The 18,951-nt window shown below is 52.2% G+C and overlaps 2 protein-coding genes across 5 annotated transcripts; both read left to right on the forward strand.

Annotated features, from left to right (window-relative positions):
- The first annotated feature begins 2,146 nt into the window (after nt 1-2,146).
- ORMDL3 (ORMDL sphingolipid biosynthesis regulator 3) lies at nt 2,147-9,382 on the forward strand. Of its 4 annotated transcripts, none has more exons than XM_036461423.2 (4): nt 2,147-2,305; nt 6,020-6,217; nt 7,069-7,220; nt 7,872-9,382. In XM_036461423.2, the coding sequence occupies exons 2-4, from the start codon at nt 6,044-6,046 to the stop codon at nt 8,005-8,007; spliced, it is 462 nt and encodes a 153-aa protein (XP_036317316.1). In that variant the 5' UTR covers nt 2,147-2,305; nt 6,020-6,043; the 3' UTR covers nt 8,008-9,382. The 4 variants fall into 4 exon arrangements, with proteins under 4 accessions (XP_036317316.1, XP_036317318.1, XP_036317319.1 ...); XM_036461425.2 differs by having other exon boundaries at nt 2,151-2,305; nt 6,025-6,217; XM_036461426.2 differs by lacking the exon at nt 2,147-2,305 and adding an exon at nt 2,509-2,834 and having other exon boundaries at nt 6,025-6,217.
- A 279-nt stretch (nt 9,383-9,661) lies between these two features.
- Nucleotides 9,662-17,813, forward strand: GSDMB (gasdermin B). Its single transcript, XM_036461421.2, has 6 exons — nt 9,662-9,676; nt 9,992-10,094; nt 15,592-15,623; nt 16,580-16,765; nt 16,889-17,027; nt 17,381-17,813. Exons 1-6 carry the CDS (start codon nt 9,662-9,664, stop codon nt 17,482-17,484), a joined length of 579 nt encoding a protein of 192 aa, XP_036317314.2. The 3' UTR covers nt 17,485-17,813.
- The last annotated feature ends 1,138 nt before the right edge of the window (nt 17,814-18,951 follow it).

Raw genomic sequence — 18,951 nt, forward strand, 5'->3', positions numbered from 1 at the left:
ATTCCCCAGCACCACATGAGTGCTGCCACTCATCCTGCACAGTACTTAGGCCTATTCATTGCTCAAGGTTGTTTGGTGAAGACAGGGTAATTATGAGGGCAGAGAGCTGCAGAAGGAGAAGAATGATGACAGGGACTCGGACTACATTAAGCAGAAAGTGATGCACCATTTACCACAAACCTAGAGTGAGTCAGAACTCTATTCATTTCTATTGTGAAAAAAAACACCTTGATAATAGGAGTTATTAATAGGGCATGGCACGTCCAGTTATCTTTCCGTTAGACTATGCATTAGTCAGAACCTTATTTGAGATGTGGGTCCAGTCGAGGTCAGTGAACTTCACTGGCAAAGACATAGACAACTTGATGGAGGTTGGAAGAATCCCAGAGAGAAGTCAAAGTACTCAAGTAGGCTCCAATTTGTCTCTGTGTGTGGAAATATATATATATATATATATATATATATATATATATATACACACACACACACACACACACACACACACACACACACACACACACACATATATATATATTTATTCAACCTGTGCATGAATTTGAGTCCGGCCAGCCTGGCCAGGGGGAGGGAACATGGGCGGTTGGCTGGCCTGCTGCTGGTGGAACTCTTGGTCAAGGGGACAATTTGCATATTAGCTTTTTATTATATAGGATGTACACTGAGGGGCCAGATTACCATGCATTCAGAGATCATAATAATCTGGCCACTCCGTGTATATCCTCAATGTTCTGGAGGTTTCTGTGGGGAAGACAATGCTCAGTCGTTGGCTTACGTCTTCAGAAGGCGGTCTGTAAGGAAAGGGGCCTCCAGGAACCAGGAGAAAACTTCTGTAGGACACAGGGAAGAACCTTTTCGGTTTCCAGGGTGATTATTTAGCCTTGGGACGAGTGCTCTAGGGCCACTGGCCCTGGCAATATTTGAGAAGCAGCCTGTTCTCCTGCCCCGAGTGCCTCAGATATGCACCTGCTCAGTGCCCACTAGGTGCTCCCCGGCCCCACTCCAGGTCTGTGACATCTGCTTCCTGGCAGCCCTCTGGAGAGGGGTAGGTGAGGTCTGAAAGGAGTGCTCCCCAGACTGCCTGGGCCAGCCTCCTCCTTCTGTCCCCTCACATTCACTTCAGTGTGTGTCCATAGCCAGTCTGGTTGGCATGTCATGACGTCATCTGATCCTGCTGTTCCAGCCTGCCATGCACAGTGAACTCAAAAAGAAGCTGGGCAGGGCTAGTGGAAACTACTCAAACAAGGCCCTCTTGGTGACTCAGGAGACCTCAAGAGCCATTTAGTTCAACCTCCTACAGAAATAGCTTTCTACAGTGCAACAGATGCTTTACATACATTCTTTTGAATTTGCACAACGTTGGAGGGAAGGTTTCCCAAGTGTGGAGTTAGAGACTGAGACAAGTTATTTGCTAGTAGAGGAGTGCCTGCTGAGTCTACATGGCAGTAAAATCTGTGTCCTTGTATGCAGATGTGAACACTGCAAGTCAGAGAGCTGGAGCCTCCCACCCAAAGCCACACATGCCAACCTGGGACTGGAATTAAGGGTCCTAACTATTCTTCAAGGAATCCTCCCAAGACAGGCATCCTCTTCTGTCGTTTAACGTGGGAGGTCAAGGATGTGGCCTCGCCCGGGCCAGCCTGAGCCACCTGTAACTGAGCAGCCAGGCTCCGGACAAATGCTGCCCACAGGCCGCGCTCTCGGCTCTCCAAACTCTCGTCTAAGCCCGCTTCCAGTAAGACGGAAAGGGACAAAGGGCTGGGCTAGTCCGATTCTGGAGGAGCCACTCTGGGGCCAGGGTGGAGGCAGCGAGGTGTTATTGAAAAACTCTGACCTGAGATCAAGTTCTGGCTTGGGGCCCAGCAAGTCACTTAAAACTCCGAGTTTCCTCATCTGCAAAATGGGGGATGTGTGTAAACTGCACTTAAAGCGGGCACGAACGCAAAAGCAGTTATTCTGCCCCAAAGCAATACCATCTGATCTTTGCATTACGTTCTAGGGAATCGTCCGAGGGGCCTCGCCAAGAGAAGGTGGGCGCCGGGAAGGAGACTACAAGTCCCAGGTGGCGTCGGGAGGGCCGGTACGAGGGCAGGGAAAGAAACTACAACTCCCAGGAGGCACCGGGCAGGTCGGCGCTGGGCGGTGACGCCACGAGGGCCGGCGCGGGGCGCTGATTCGGCCGGAGGGCCAGCGGGGTGGCTACCGCCGCGGGTTGTTCCTAAAGCAGCGGCCCCCGCCCCCCGGCACCTCTCGCGGGCCCTCGAGGGCCCTAGACCCCCGGCCCCGCACGGTGAGTCCGATTAGGCGGCCCGGGTGGCCGAACTGGGAGGCTCCTGGTGCTCGAGGTGGGGCGAGCTGCAGGGGAGGCGCCCCGAGCTGGAGGGGGCCGCGGCCGGGCGCACACGGAGGTGGGGGCGTGCGTCTGCCCGCGGGATACCCAAAGGCGACCGTGGGGGCGGAGGCCGGGGGTGGAGCGTGGGGAGGAGCGCCGGAGCTCCGGCTCGCGGTGAGGGGCCCGGGGCGGCTGGCTGGGCTTCGGGGATGAAGGTTTGGCCGCTTCCAGGGCTGGGTGGACGCGTGGAGGTGGGGGTGAGGCTCCGGACCCGGCCAGGCTCCGAGTGCGAGGTCCCGGGCTGGGGAGCGGAGCGGGAGGTCCCCCATTCGGTTTGAGGTCGCACTCAGAAAACCCAAACAATAGTGAGGACCCCGCCTCTGTGCTTCACCTTCTCCCCGGGAGAGTAGAGGGTTCGCCCCAGGATTCGCCGCCTTTCCTTTCCCACCGCCCTCCGGAGCCCGGGAGGCAGGGCCCGAGCTAAGAGGTAAGCGACGGTGGTGAGGGGTGGGCAGAGAGAAAATGGCATTGTGGCGTGCTGCCAGCGACTCCCCTTTGGGGTCCATTTGCAGGCTTAGGTGTTTTGTGCTCCTCACCTCGAAGGGAAAAGGTTTGCGCTTAAAGGGCTGCCCCACTTGAGCGAGAGAATGGGCATTGCTCACCTGGCAGCTGCCCTGGGACACGCTATGGTCTTGGCTTAGGTGTTTGACAGACGCGCCGGGCAGGCGTGTTTGTGTGTGGAGTCGGGGGGAGGGGAGGGAAGTAGTGGCGAAGAGCTACCAGCAAGAAAGTAGTTAACAACAGAGTTGCTGGAGGCTCTGGTTTGGGGCAGGTTATGAAACCACTTCAGGGGCTGGCACGGGCGGCCACCTGCCAGCTGTGGCCGGGGAACTTTTCAGCCTCAGCTGCTGAGGACTTGCTTCTCCTCTGCCAGCTTCTTCTCCCTGGCATCTCTCCTTCTGGGCTGGGGGCAACTGGTTAGTGTACAAAGGGAAGTGAATGTACCCCGAGCCGCACACAAGGCTCCACAAGAGTGCTTCCTGGCTGCCGATCGTTTTCTCAGGTTATTGATCGGGCCTGTCTTTTTGGGAGGCTGTGGATCTCCTGGGATTCCTGTTCTCAGGGCAGACGGTGTTCAGGTTCAGGAAGAAGCTTTCCAGAGTGTCCGTTAGGCCCTAAGTGCAGGCCCCTCCTAAGCTCATCGGACTTCATCGGATGCCCAGTTCCAGCCAGAAAGGGATGTAGAATGAGCTGGGATTCAGTAAGACTCCTGGCGCTCCTGGACAAAATGCCAGAGAGGGCTAGGGGTCTCTGCTTCTACACCTTGGAGGTCCAGGTAGGGGAGTAGGGGGGAGGGGCAGCAGCAACTGGTGGACTTGGGAAGTGCTTCTCTTTCCTTAGTAAGTCCTTCAGAGCCTTCACTTCCTAGCCAGCCCCAATCTCTCTCCACCTAACACCCCCCCCCCCCCCCCCAGGTGGAGGCTTTTGCATAGTTGGTTCCCAGGAGCTGTGTTAGGGTAGCTGAAGCCCCAAGCCCCTGGGAAGGTAAACAACTGAGCCAGTCCAGGTTTTCTAGTTCCCTGGACTTCCGCTGGGCCCAATTAGCCTGCCTAATGCTGAGGTGATGGGCCCCAGGAGCGTCGATTCCTCTAGGACAGTGTTTTTCAACCTTTTTTGGGCAAAGGCACACTTGTTTCATGAAAAAAATCACAAGGCACACCACCATTAGAAAATGTTAAAAAATTTAACTCTGTGCCTATATTGACTATATATAAAGTAATTCTCTTGAATAGGAATCAAATAAACACAAAGAAAGTATTTTATAATTACTTTATTATGAAATATTAAGTAAACAAAATAGTGAAAAATTATAAAATTCTTGTCTTGTCTGCACCTATGGCACACCAGGCAACATCTCAGTGTGCCGCGGAACAGCGGTTGAAAAACGCTGCTCTAGGATGCACCCTGGGTCATCTCACGTATGTTTGCACATCGGAGAGGTGGGTTGTGTGTCCCATTTCCCCTGAGGTCTCTAAGCTTCGAGTTGTCTGAGAAGGGGAAACTTGTTCCCATTATCCTGGACCTGAGGAACCAATCCTCGAGAATTCTGGTGCCAATGCAGGCTTGGCCATGATCCAGTCAGAGATTGATTGCAACTGAGTTTGAAGGGGTTCGTTGGAGCAGGGTTAGGGTGTGGCCTTCTGGGCACTTCCAGGACACCCCCACCTGGGACCCCGTTCTGTGTCCCCAGGAAAGATGGGGCTGTAACCATGGTGATGACCTTAGGTCTCTATCAGGCGGGACCCTCCCTCAGCTCCGGAGGTGAGCCAGTACAAAGGCACCATCTGTTCCACCTCCTGCTGGTCACAGGGCCCTCAGGGATCTGGGGACAGCGGAGCTCTGGACAGGGACTGCTCCTTCCCTTCATCCAGGAAGGCAGCTGAGCTTCTTGGTCACCTGGGCACCAAGGGCAGTCCTCCTGGTTCCTGGTGCTGCATGCTTCTGCCATCAGGGCTGGGCCAGGGAAGGCACGTGCTCCTAACACCTGGAAATAGGTGGTGGGAACGGAAGCGGAAGTGAGGGTGGGTGGGTAAGGGAAGGAGCAGGAGAGAGGCCGCAGGTAGGTTTGGTGACATTGAGAGGGGATGTTGATGTGGATTCCAGCTGCTGCGGGAGCTGTGGCTGTTGGCTGTGTTCTCTGTCCTCGCCTCTCTGGTGGGGAAAAGGCCGTGTTGGTTTGGCAGCAGAGGGGGTGGTATCACGAGGGTTAGCCTGAGCTGCTGCCAAATGGATAAAACATCTGATTGGGCTGTTCTGTGTCACCAAGAAGGAGGCTTCCAGGTCTGGGCAAAGGTTGATCCCAGTCTGTCATTTTCCCTTTTTTTCTCTCTCACCTCTTTTTTTTTTTTTTTTTTTTTAAATATATTTTATTGATTTTTTTACAGAGAGGAAGGGAGAAGGATAGAGAGATAGAAACATTGATGGGAGAGAAACATCAATCAGCTGCCTCCTGCACACCCCCTATGGAGGGTGTGCCCACAACCCAGGCACATGCCCCTGACCGGAATCGAACCCGGGACCCTTGAGTCCGCAGGCCAACGCTCTGTCCACTGAGCCAAACCGGTTTGGCACTCTCCCGCCCCCTTTTTATCCTGTTAGTCCCCCTGGGTCTGGATTGTAGACCCAGTATTGGAGAATTAGGGGAGCTGGGTAGAAGCAATGACCCCCTCCTCCCAAATATTTCATCCAATGATCTCCTTGCCTCTTTTTATCCCATCTGATGAGGGAAGTGGGAAAGGGTTAGATGTCCATATCAGCCCTCATGAGAGCCCAGCAGGATTTGTGCTGAGTGATTCTTAGGGTACAGGCTTTGTGGGAAGAGGGCTCTGGTGAGAACGCTCCGGAGGATGAGAGGATGAGACAGGGGCAGTGGTTTCTTTGCTCTGGGGCTGGATGCTTCCTGACCTGTCCACCAGGCGGTCTGTGGGTGATGGATGGTACTTATCCCATCCCAGCACTTGGGAAATGTGTAAGTTAAGACTTTCTCTGGCTTCCTTGTTTATGAACCAAAACGGTAGAACTGCCTGGAGCTCTTGGGGAGAGCAGGGTTTGGAGGGGGGGGAGGGGCAGAGGAAGCGGGGTGACCTGTCTCACCTGTGCTGCGGCTTGCAGAGCAGCGGCAGGAGGTGCAGCAGGATGAACGTGGGCACGGCGCACAGCGAGGTGAACCCCAACACCCGGGTGATGAACAGCCGCGGCATCTGGCTCTCCTACGTGCTGGCCATCGGGCTCCTCCACGTCGTGCTGCTCAGCATCCCCTTCGTGAGCGTCCCTGTCGTCTGGACCCTCACCAACCTCATCCACAACATGGTGAGGGCCTGCCTGCCGCCCGCCGGCCGTGGGAGCTGCCCTTGGCGGGACTGAGGAGCACAAGGGGGCCCCGAAGGCAGGGTGACATCTGATAACCTCTGTCACCGCCGTCCAGACCAAGCTCTCATCTCTGACCCACTCCCCCTCCTGAGTTCCCTTCCTGTGCACTCCAGTAAGAGGACTAAAATCTGTAGATTTGTCCCATCTCCAGGATGGGGTAGTTTGTGGACCATCGAGAGCTGAACTATGAGTCCCAAAGGGCCCCCGGGACCCAGGTGCCAGTCTGGAGCAGAAATGCCCCTTTCCCAATTGACGGTCTCACATCTCTTGCCTCTCTTTGCTCTCTCACCACCTGCCTGCTACCTTTCACTCTTTTTAAAAATATATATATTTTATTGATTTTTTTACAGAGAGGAAGGGAGAGGGATAGAGAGTTAGAAACATCGATGAGAGAGAATCATCGACCAGCTGCCTCCTGCACACCCCCCACTGGGGATGCGCCTGCAACCAAGGCACATGCCCTGGACCGGAATCGAACCTGGGACCGTTGAGTCTGCAGGCCGATGCTCTATCCACTGAGCCACACCGGTTAGGGCTACCTTTCACTCTTTGTGGCGAGGCAGGGGCCCAGTTCCTTCCCATCAGCTTGTCCCCTCCCAGCTGGCACAGGCCTGCCCTCTCACCCTATTCTCCTGCCAGGCTCCGGGTCCGGCTGCTTCACCCTGACTTCCAGCCCCATGCCCCGCACAGAGGGAGGCGCAGGCCACCGGAGCCCACTTCTGTGCCGGTGGAGGAGCTGAGCCGGAGGGCCTGTGCCTTTTGTGTCCTCTGATGCAAGCCTCTCCCTCCAGGGCATGTACATCTTCCTGCACACGGTGAAGGGGACACCCTTCGAGACCCCGGACCAGGGCAAGGCAAGGCTGCTGACCCACTGGGAGCAGATGGACTACGGGGTTCAATTCACAGCGTCGCGGAAGTTCCTGACCATCACCCCCATTGTGCTGTGAGTGTCCTGGACAGCGGAGGGTGCTGGTAGGCGGGCCAAGGCCCCGGGGGACTCTGGGGCCCCACCAGGTCTGAAGCCCCCGAGTTTGACTCTTAGTGGGGGAATGGAGAAAGGAAGTCGGAGCATCCCTGGCCATGTGCTGGGCTCAGGCCTTGTGCCTCCCTGACCCTTTTTTTTTTTCTTTTTAAAAAAATACATTTTATTGATTTTTCTTACAGAGAGGAAGGGAAAGGAATAGAAAGTTAGAAATATCCATGAGAGAGTAACATTGATCAGCTGCCTCCTGCACACCCCCTACCGGGGATGTGCCCGCAACCCAGGTACATGCCCTTGACCGGAATCGAACCCGGGACCGTTGAGTCCACAGGCCGACGCTCTATCCGTTGAGCCAAACCGGTTTCGGCTCCCTGACCCATTTTTCATGTGGGGTTTCCTTCCTGCCAGTGAGGTAGGCCCACAGGCCTGGGGGACAGCAAGGGAACTGAGTTGGGAGGGGTATCTTTATTTGGGGAGACCTTGCCATCTTCTGTCCTGGGGGCCTTCCCCGTAACTTCTCAGCTGTCAGGAATTTGCCTCTCCCCACCAGGGAGTGAGGGAGGAAGGGTCCTTCAAACAAAGGCTCACACCTCTCCTTAACTTTTCCCGCAGTTACTTTCTCACCAGCTTCTACACCAAGTACGACCAGATCCATTTCGTCGTCAACACTGTGTCTTTGATGAGCGTGCTCATCCCCAAGCTGCCCCAGCTCCACGGAGTCCGGATTTTTGGAATCAATAAGTACTGAGGAGAGAGCCTCTTTCCCTGACCAGATGGCGGGAGAGCGGTGGAAGCTGTGCTGTGTTGCTGAAGACAGGAGTCTCCGGAGACTGCCAGAGCTGGGGGCTGAGCCTCCGGGCCGTTCCCCCTCACTTCCCCCGGTAGCCGACTTGAAGTAGCTTGTAGCCGGGTTGGGGTGGGACCTCCCCCCCACCCCTCATCCCCCGGACTCTGACCGTCTGATTTTTTGAGAATCTTTTTCTTTTGCCTTTTGGATAGAGACTCTGAGGGGGTGGTCATGGCATGAGCTGGGCTCCAGGCTGAACACAGACCTGTGAGCCTGGGACAAGAGGCCAGGGAAACCCCCTGCTCACTTGCTCATTCTCAGACCGCTGAAGCACTTTAACCCCCGTGAGGGTACGGTACAGCCTCTAGATTGTTCCACTTTAGTTCTCACGTCGTTAGGATGACTCGCAGTGTGTGCTTGTATTTATGAAAGCCAGTGGGCGATGGCGCCTCATCCCTCTGGTGAGAACGTCTAATCGAAGCCTCATGCTTCTGTCAACTCCCCTACAGCCCCCCCGGGGAGAGGGTGGGAGTGGGGAGGTAAGGAGAGGGATGGAGGGGCTGGGCATGGACGGCCTGGTGAGTTGAGATTCAGACAAAGGGGGTCACATAGCAGCAGAGATTGGTGGGAGGGAGGGAAGGGGGGAACAGAAGCTAGACGTCATTCTTTGGAAAGTGGTCAGAGGGGCCCCTGCACGCTCGGAGAGTTAGTGTCCCCATGGCGTGAGGGTGGAGAGACGAAGGGAGGCTGCGGTGGGTTTGGAGCTCCGGGGCCGGTGTGATGGGGTGGAGATGGTGTAAGAGGCTATTACATCGTTAAAGCACAGGCCCAGGTGGACACTGCTGGCGCAATATTGTGAAGGGGCGGGGACACGGACAGAAATGACGAACGGTGCGGCCCTTCACCTCACAGCCTCTCTGTGTAGGCGGGCACTGGGCAGGGCCTCTCGTGTGACATGTGGGGCTATTGAGGCCACCCCAGGCGGGTCAGTGGGCTCAGAGTCCTGCCTGGGCCCTGCTGGTGCAGGGAAGGAGTGAGGAGGGGCAAGCGCTGTCTCCTCACTCCGAGGGCAGAGAGGTGGGCAGGAGCTGCCTTCTCCTTCCCCAGTCTCACTGGGGTCTGTGTTGCTTTGAAAAGGTCTGGGTTCCCCCTCCCAGGGCCCTGAGGAACGAGGGCAGGTCATTGGCTGTTTTCTGCCTCTTGGGCCCCCAGCCCCCACCCCATGTATCATAGGGAACTTTCACCTCAAAATCTTTCTAAGCAAAGTGTGAATAGGATTTTTACTCCCTTTGTACAGTATTCTGAGAAATGCAAATAAAGGACTACGTGTTCCTGAGTCTGGCCTCTGCTTCCTAGAGAGCCCTGGGGCGGGGCGGGGGAGGGGGCCACAGCCCCTGCTGAGGGCAGTGGGAGCCTGGGGTGGGCCATCCGCCTGGGTGGGGAAGGGGCCCTGGGACTGCTGCTCTCCCTGCGGTCGGTCCCCAGCAGAGCCGGGAGCTGTGAGGGGACAAAGCAGCCGCAGGTTGAGAGAACTCTGTCTGTGACTGGCTGTTGGAACCTCGCGAAGGAACTTCCAGACCCCACAGGCTGGGCTGGCAGAGAGACGGGGTACGCCATGGCCAGGGAGGAGGTCAGTCCAGCAACAATGGCTTTAGGAATGAAGCCAGAGTCCGAGGTGTGCCCCATCTTTTCCTCTGAACGCCTTCCCCGTTCTGACTCCTCCCTCTCTGGGGGGCTCCCCCTCCTCCTGGCCTTTGTGTCTCAGAGGATCTTCATGCTTCTCCCTCCCCACACCTGTAAGCATGAGTGGGAGGGGCAGGATTTCGTTCGGCTCACATGGCCAGAGAGGGAGTCCTTTAGCAAGGGAACTTACCTCTTTGAATTCTTATCTCCAAGGTTCCTAGCATTCAGTGTATTCTGAGCAGTAACCGTCTGCTGTTCCCAGGACGGGTACAAAGTCCTGGGTGGAAGGGAGGAGCGGCCCTGCAGCCTGGGCTCCTCGCTGGCCCTGGTCCAGCATCTCAGTCCTCGGAGCGTTGTCGGGGAGAGTACGGGATCTTCGCTGAAATCCACCTCCCGCCACCCCTGCTGCGCTCACACAGCACTGGGAGGAGAATGCAGCCACCGGGCTCAGTCCTGCAGGCGGAGTGCCCCGGGAGCTTCCGTGGACCCGCAGAGTGCAGCCAGGTGAGGGCTTGGGACAAGCAGCAATCATTTGCTTCAAATCCCAGCTCTGCTGCTTGCTGGCTTTGTGGCCTTGTCAAGTTACTTCTCTGAGCTTCAGATTCTCCCTCTGCTGTATAAAGATAGTACTTCTTGCACTAGCCGGTTTGGCTCAGTGGGTAGAGCACTGGCCTGTGGGCCAAAGGGTCCTGGGTTCGATTTTGGTTAAAGGCACGTATCTTGGTTGCCATCGCCTCCCCAGCCTGGGTCTTGGTTGGGGTACATGCAGGAAGCAACCAATCAATGTGTTTCTCTCACATCGTGTTTCTCTGTCTTCCCCTCTCTTTTCCACTCTCTCTAAAAATCAATGGAAAAATATCCTCGGGTGAGGATTGACATCAACAACAAAAATAGTGCTGCTGTGAACTTAAATGTGAAAACATCTCTAAAATAAAGTAAAAAAGATAATACCTCTTAATGCTATTGTTACAATGCCTGGCATGCAGTAAACACTAAGTACGTGGTAGGCATATTGGTATTATTATTAATTACTACCATCACCCTCTCCTGAAATGTTCTTTGGGAGCTGAGGGAGGCAGGGGCCAGCAGAAGGCAGGCTCACGCTGGTGAGTGCCCCTGACCAAGGAGTGGAGCCAGGGCCCCTCCCGGGAAAGGAGGCGGGTGAAGACAGGTGGCATTTGCCCAGGGCCACCTGGGAGCTTGTGAGGGGGCAGCGAGGCCGAGTCCTCCTTTTTGTTTTGTTTTTTGTTAATCCTCGCCTGAGCATATTTTCCCATTGATTTTTAGAGAGAGTGGAAGAGAGGAGGAGAGGCAGAGAGAAACATCGATGTGGCAGAGATACTTCCATTGCCTGCCTCCCGCGCATACCCCAACCTAGGCTGGAGATGGAGCCTGCAACCGAGGTACGTGCTCTTGACTAGAATCGAACCTGAGACCCTTCAGTCCGAGGGCCGATGCTCTATCCACTCAGCTATGGCTGAGTCCTTCTTTTTGACCCTGCCTGTCTCTACAGGTGTTAGTTACTTTTTGCTCTTTGAGTTTTCAGTGTAACCTACCATTGCATGGCATCCAGGTAGCTGGTTCTGGTTAGATCACTCTCGTGATTTTTAACAAGCCGTAGCCATTGCCTACTGGCCCTTGGTTCGTACCACCCATATTTTGTTTATTCCAAACTCACTGAATTGCATGGCCTAGCGTGCCTTGTTCTGCACCATTCCCTGGCCCAAACTCACCTAATCAACTAGAATATATATCAGTTAGAGACAAAGCTATACACATGCCACCTGCTCCCTCTTACCTTTGGCCTCCAGCTCTGCCATAAGGCGGCATATCTAAAGGTCTGATAGGTGGGGCACCTAACTCTACCCAGCTTCCCAGCTCCTTTCAATCCCCTTGTGACAGCTTCCTCTGACACCGCAGGCAGGAGTTGCGCAGAGATCTCACAAAGGGTATTCTCACAACCTCCATTTCCGGTGAGCAGTTGAGGGCAGAGGAGAGGCGGGTGGCTCCTGCCATGGGCCTGTGGGCCCTGAGCACACTGACTGCCTTTCCAGACACCCCAAAGAATTCCTAGGTTGGGAGCGAGGCGAGAGCTGGACACCACGATGGGGACAGGGACAGGAGAGAAAGCATTGGTGAGCAGGTGCCTGGCCAGTCAGAGGGACCTAAGGGAAGGTGGTCAGAGGAAGGATGGAGAAGTGGAGCCCTGGCCCCAGGAGGGAAGCCAAGGAGCCTGAGGAAAGGGAAAGAGATCTTAAAGGAGTTGTTGAGTGGTTGATGGAAGGGGAGGGAGTAAGAAGGATTTAGAGACAAGAGAGCCCTAATGTGGGGACAAAGCTGCTGCTGAGTAGAAACGGGAGGGAGCAGCTGTGTCAGACCGGATGGGTGGTGAGCCTGGGGAGGGTCCCACAGAGCAGGGGAGATAGACCGGGAGAGGGTGAAAGGGAGAGTGGGTGGGGGGAGATGCCCCAGGTGGCATTTTGGAATTCATTTTAGGTTACCCAGTGTAAGGGGACCCTTCAGAAGGTGAAACTGAGGAGAGAGGACCCGGCGGTGCGCTGGCCAGGGTGCCCAGCTCCAAGCCACTCTTGTACTCAGTCCTCTCTTTTGTTTCCTTCTGAGGCCGACTTGTTGGGAAATGAACATAGCAAGGGAGCGAGGCCCAGGAGTCAGAACGAAAGGAAGAAGTAATCAGTTGCCCCTCATCCCTTCCTGGGTCCTCTGCTTATCTGCACTGGTGAGAGTCTAAGGTAGGGGTGTCGAACTCAATCAGAGAAGGGGCCAAAATCTAAAATCCAGCCTAAATCGCGGGCTGAATGGTTTACTGAACAGTCATAAACTGTCATTGTGATGGAAACACAGCGGAGTGCAGTGATGACAGCGTGGTGCGGGCCACATTGCAAGGCCTGGCGGGACGGATTTGGCCCGCGGGCCTTGTGTTTGACACATGTGGTCTAAGGGATGGAGGGCCTGCCTTCCCATCCCTCAAGGTCCCTCTGGGCAAGGGGACAGCTATGCTGTGGGAGACACAGAAAACAGGTCTGACTTTCCATTTGGGGTCAATCACTTCCTCCAGAAAGATTCCATGAGGGGCAGAAACAGGGAGGGCAAATAATCCCAAGTCCTGGTTGGCCTAGAATCTTTGGATCTTCCTTGACCCCAACCTGCCTGAGGTAGATTAAAAAACCTGAACGAATATCTCCCAAACTGAAATTGGCTTCCTTTTCCCAGTAGGTCCAGGCACAATGCCCAGCGTATTTAAGACAATCACAAGAGTCCAGGAGTTGGACGCTGCAGGCGATATGATTGAAGTCAGAAGCGTCCTTGATGCTGACAAGTTTCATTGTTTCTGTCTGGTGATGGGGACGAATACACGCCATTTCTACAGAACAGACCTCACCCTGGAGGACATACTGGAGGGTGAGAGGGTGAAGGGCAGTGTGAATGTCTGGATTCTGGTTTCCAGGTCAGTATGAGGTCCAGGAGAGATGGCCAGCCAGGAAATTTGGCCCCCTCCTACTGCCCCCCACCCTCAACTCCCCATTGCCAGCAACCAAGTCAACCAGTCAACAAAGGCACTGTAGAATTTGTATGAACACATCTACACACCTCATTTAAGAAATGCACAGAAGAGTGGCACGGCAGATGGGAATGAGGAAGTGGAAATTTATTTTTCTTTTAAAAAATGTATTTTTATTGATTTCAGAGAGGAAGGGAAAGAGAAAAAGAGAGAGAGAGCGAGAGCGAGAGCGAGAGAGAGAGAGAGAGAGAGAGAGAGAGAGAGAGAGAGACATCAATGATGAAAGAGAATCATTGGCTGCCTCCTGTATACTCCACATTGGAGATCAAACCCACAATCCAGGTATGTGCCCTGACTGGGAATTGAACCCTGACCACCTGGTGCATAGATTGTTGCTGAACCACTGAGCCACACCGGTTGGGAGGAAATTTATTTTTCTTGGAAACTATTCATAGTCTTTCTTTCCCAATTTTCCCTTTGTAAATAATTTGTTTTAAAATTAGCTGATGTCTTCATATGTGTTTATATGTTTATCACTTTAGTGGGTACATAAATGGAGGTCATTTGCTTAGTGGTTAAGGAAACACGCAGGCTTCAGAGCTGGGGGCATCTGGTCTCTAAGCCTGGCTCCGCCACTTACCAGCGGGGTGACCTCTGAACAAGTTTGTTTTCTCATCTGTCAACTTGAGCAAGACTGTTGCAAGAATCAAATGAGAAAAATTACGTAAATCATTTATCACAGGGCCTGCACAGAGGAACACTCAAAGTTCACCAAGTCATTCTCTGGCGGTTATTATGATTACCCCTTGGTGTTCCCCGGAGATCATGACTAAGTGGCTGGTGAGCAGAACTCACCAAGGGCTTGAGGGGACTCATAGAGGAGTATGCTCCACCCCCTGCCTCCACACTTAGCTCTCCTTGGGGTTTTCCGGATTTGAGGAGCCCCAGGGTAAGTGTTGTGGAACCCTCACTTGAAGATGGACCAGTGTCTCACACATCATGGAGAGGAGTTTTACAGCTCAGACGCCTTGGCTGTCGCCCATTGGGTGTCATCCTGAGAAGGAAGAGAATTCTGACAGTCCCTCTGTGCAGTTTCAGAGCACCTGCCATGCCAAGCACTGCTGTCACGTGACCAAGATCAGTGTCCAGATTACTCGGATGTGGCGGCTGTTTTCATATTGGAGTTTACTAAAGCAACCGGGATGTTTTGCCACGATCATAAAAATTTGACTAAGTCAGTTTAACTTCCTTAAAGGGAAAGTCTATCTGTTTGCATAAAACATTCAGAGGCAGAGGTGAAACTAAACTTTTTTAAAAAGTCCATAAGAATGAAGTGAATTGGTAATTTGAATTGATTTTTAGCAACTTGGCCTGCTCCCTTTTCAAGTGGTTATTTTATTTTTTTTAACTACATGGTGCCCACAGTGTTGTTAAAGCGTGCTTAGGGTTTGTTTGTTTTTACTACCTAAAGTCCACACTTCATTGAGATTCTCTTAATTTATCTAATATACCTTTCCTGTTCCAGGACCCCATTTAAGATAACACATTACTTTTTTTTTTTTTTTTTTTAAATATATTTCTTTATTGATTTCAGAGAGGAAGGGAGAAGGAAAGAGAGATAGAAACATCAATGATGAGAGAGAATTGATCGGCTGCCTCCTGCACACCCCCTACTGGGGATCAAGCCTGCAACTCAGGCATGTGCGGAAATCGAACCTGGGGCGCTTCATTTTGCAGGCTGACGCTCTATCCACTGAGCCAAACCGGCTAGGGCCCACATTACCTTTAGTTGTCATATCTCCTTACGCTCCTTTTGGCTGTGACAATGTCTCAGACTTTCCTTGTTTTTTGTGATCTTGATAGTTTTAAGGGGTATTTGTCAGGCATATTGTAGGATGCCTCTCTATTGGAATTTGGTGCCTTTTTCTCATGATTAGACTGAGATAATAATGGGTTTTGGGAAGGAAGACCATAGAGGTAGAGCTATTCTCATTACATTATATCAAAGGAATGGACTTTCAGCATGACTTTCACTACTGATGTTTACCCTGGTCTCTTGGCTGAGGTCATGTTTTTCATGTCTCCCTATAAAATTAGTCTTTTATCCCCCTTCCTATGCTGTACTCTTTGTGTGCATAAGGCTTGCTTTTGCTTTTCTCTCTGATAAAGTATATGCAAACGGTTACATTGCTCAAGAAACAAACTGGTCCTGAGACGTTGGTGTCGCACACACAGGACTGATCCCCGGCACTATTTCCACTTCTGTCATGCCTCACCAGTTCCAAATGCGTTTTTCTCTGGAAATTCAGAGATCGGTGTGACCTCTATCCCTCTCTTTCCAGGTTCACAGGCTGAGTTCCAAGCTGTGGATGTGGTAGGCTCAACGCGGGGAGTGGACAGGGAAATTGCCCAGGGGAATTACAATCGGAGGCGCCTTTCAGGAGTCCCACAAGCATGACATCACGATGTTGAGGTCCAGGGTATCCCAGCGATATCTGGATTCGCTCCGGGACAGGTGAGGCTGGAGGGAGGCAGCAGTGGGGAGAATAAAAAGGAGCAGCCCATATTGTGTGTCCAGGGCATCTGTGTGGAGGGCAGCCTCACTCCCTACCCCAGTACTCCTGCCACCCACTCCTTTCCTCAGGCAGGCCGCTCTTCTTCTTCTTCAGGGAGCTGTCTCATTCTCCCAGGATCAGGAAATCTTCTTCTGATGCCCCCAATTCGCTCACACCCCTGCTGTCCTCCAGCGTGACTGATTTCTCTGGCTTGAACCAAAATGTACTGGTTTCAAGGGGCTGCTCTGTTTTCTTATACTGAGTTGCCCAAATCTGTATTTTGTGCTTATTTCAGCCTCTGGGTTTATCGCTAGCACTCGCTAAGGGAGTACGGACCTAGGGGAACTTTGAAAGTATGTCCGAGTGCCACCTTCGGAAATTCTGATTTCATTGATCTGGTGGTATGGCCTGGGCATCAGGATTTTTAAAATCACTTCCCAGGTGATCCTCATGTACAGTCAAGGCTAAGAAGCACTGCTCCAACTTCCTCTAGATCCTCACTACTCTTAGTGTGATCGAAAGACTGCACTTTGAAAGGTAAGGACTCAATAAGCTTGGATTTCCTGGAGGTGGAGGAGAATTTGGGGTTGGTACTAGACTGGGGGTGAGCGAGGGAGATGGAAGTGGAGTCAGCGGGCAGCAATTATGGCGGGTGTTTGGGAAGAAAGATGCTTCATTTTACTAGGAAAAGATTAGAGGGAGGGAACAGAAGTGTTCTCCAGAAGAAACAGATGAGGAATAGGGTCTTGGTAATGGAGCTTGTTGGGTTGGGTAGGATGGGTTCTTAGCTGCTGCCTCAATAGTAAAGTCTTTGAACTTGGAGGATTTAAGAAACATGAAGGAGAAGATGCAGGACACAGCGAGAGGTCTCCAGGATCTGACTGAAGAGGATCAAGATGTGCTAAGCTATCTCACTAAGTGCCCCACCACAGACAAGGAGTTGAAGGATCTAGATGAAAAAGTAAGAGGCTCTAGAAAGAACTTGGGCAGAGAGAGGGACAAGGTGAAGTGCAGGGCAGCAGACATACTGCAGGCAACCTGTTCTAGTGGGACTAGTGCTCACCTCCCCACCTCCTGGCTACAGGTGTCTCAAGTCCTGCCCTCCGGTGAGCTGCAGATGGAGGGCCCAGCAGGTCCTCTCCTGAGTAGCCTTTTTAATGCTGCTGGCATCTTGGTTGAGGCATGCGTAGAAGCCATTCTGGAGTTCCTGGAAGCCTTGAAGGGTGAGGAGGAGTCTGGGTGGGTACTGATGTGGAGGACATGCAGAATGATCTGTGGGGAACCACATCTTGGGAGGAAGGTGGTACACATTGCCTTTACCTTTTGTGAGGAATAAGCCATCGCATTTCAGAAACCAGCCATCTTCCCCAGACCAGGGGCTGAGGGATGCCTCCTCTCCCCGTGTGGCACGGTCTCTGACCACCTGTAGGCTACGGAGCCACAGCAGGAGCCCGTTGGAAATACTCCCATCTTTCACTCCCAGGAGCTCTCTGGAACCTCTTCTCATGCTTGTCTTGGTCTGACCAGACACGGAAGCCCTGTCCCACTACGTGCCCCTCCCACTTTTTACGCTCAGAGCTGTCTGAGGAGGAGCAGCTTATGGCTGAGACCCTGAAGAAGGGGACCCTGCCCCTGTTGAAGGACCAGTTAAGAGAGTCTGGGCTGAGGGCTAGGTCTTAGTAGAAGTGAATGCCCGTGCTTTTCAAGGGATCCAGAAGTCCCAGGATTTTGTCCCTTCTGACTTTGTAGTTCTTTGTCAGCTCATCTCTATTAAGCTGGTTTGTGGCAATTCCCTGGACATATAGTTTCCGGGACAATTAGGAATGGGCAAGAGAGGGGGGTGTAAAACTATTAGTCCCAGGATGCAGTTGGCGCCATCTTAAGTGCCAACCTGATTGGTTAGCAGTGCCTGTTACTATGCCAGGCTCACAGGGAAGATGTTGTCAACAAAATTGGAATCATCTAAATAGTCCAGCTGGCAAATTCTAAATATAAAAATTTTACCCTGTGGGAAAAAAAGTAACATTTATCAAGTGTGTTAAGTGCCTGACACTTTCATATACTACCACTGAGAAGGTAAATTAGTACATTCACTTGAATACTAATTTGTCATTACAAATGGAAGATTTACTACCCTATGACCCAGGAATTTGACTGCTAGTATAAACTCTAGAGTAACTTGTACACATGTGTATCACATGTGTTGAACTTTTCAAAAAATATTTTTTTATTGATTTTAGAGCTAGAAGGAGAAAGGGAGAGAAAAATAACCGTAAGAGAGAAACACCAGTCGGCTGCCTCCTTCACTCCCCCAACTGGGGATTGAGCCTGCAACCTGGGAGTGTTTCCTGACCGGAAACTGAACTGGCAGCCTCTAGTTTCATGGACTGATGCTCAACCACTATGCTACACTGGCTGGGCACCAGTTTGTTTATCCATTCTATTGTTGGAGAACACTCAAGTTGTTTCCAGTTTTTTACCATTACAACATCCTACTAACAAAAATTCTTAAAAGTATCTATTGGCTGGCAGGTGTGGCTCAGTGGTTGAGTGTTGGCCCATGACCTGAAAGATTGCTGGTTCGATTCCCAATCAGGACACTCGCCTGAATTGTGGGCTCAATCCCCAGTAAGGGGCAGGAGGCAGCCGATCAATGATTCTCTGTCATTGTTAATGTTTCTATCTCTGTCTCCCTTCTTCTCTGAAATCAATAAAAGTATGTTAAAAAAAAAAAAAATCTGAACAACTCACCAAAGAAGATACACCAATGACAAATAAGCACATGAAAAGATGCTTAGAATTTGATGCTATCAGGGGATTTAAAATTAAAAGGACAATGAAATACCACTATATACTTATTAAAATGGCTAAAATCCTAAAACTGAAAATAACAAAGCTAGTGAGGATGAGGAGCACATTCATTGCAAAATGGTAAACCAATTTGGGAGACAGTTTGCCATTTTCTAACAAAACTGCACATAATCTTACCATAAATCCATGTTCTTAGGTATTTACATGGCAAAGTTGAAAACTTACGTCCACACAAAAACCTACACACAACCCTGGCCAGCGTGGCTCTCTGGTAGAGCATCAGCCTGCACACTTAAGGGTCTTGGGTTCTGTTCCTGGTTAAGGTCATGTAACTGG

Source organism: Pipistrellus kuhlii, unplaced genomic scaffold (genome assembly GCF_014108245.1).
Source record: "Pipistrellus kuhlii isolate mPipKuh1 unplaced genomic scaffold, mPipKuh1.p scaffold_m20_p_37, whole genome shotgun sequence".
NCBI lineage: Eukaryota > Metazoa > Chordata > Mammalia > Chiroptera > Vespertilionidae > Pipistrellus > Pipistrellus kuhlii.

Bases quoted from the DNA above. Each gene is read 5' to 3' on its own strand.
- GSDMB (XM_036461421.2), top strand. The intron at 10,095-15,591 runs GTACGGGATCTT...CTCTCTTTCCAG, and splicing joins TCGGAGCGTTGTCGGGGAGA to GTTCACAGGCTGAGTTCCAA. The intron at 17,028-17,380 runs GTGAGGAGGAGT...TTTTACGCTCAG, and splicing joins GTTCCTGGAAGCCTTGAAGG to AGCTGTCTGAGGAGGAGCAG.
- ORMDL3 (XM_036461423.2), top strand. From the start codon at position 6,044: ATGAACGTGGGCACGGCGCACAGCGAGGTGAACCCCAACACCCGGGTG. The intron at 6,218-7,068 runs GTGAGGGCCTGC...CTCTCCCTCCAG, and splicing joins CCAACCTCATCCACAACATG to GGCATGTACATCTTCCTGCA. The intron at 7,221-7,871 runs GTGAGTGTCCTG...CTTTTCCCGCAG, and splicing joins ACCATCACCCCCATTGTGCT to TTACTTTCTCACCAGCTTCT.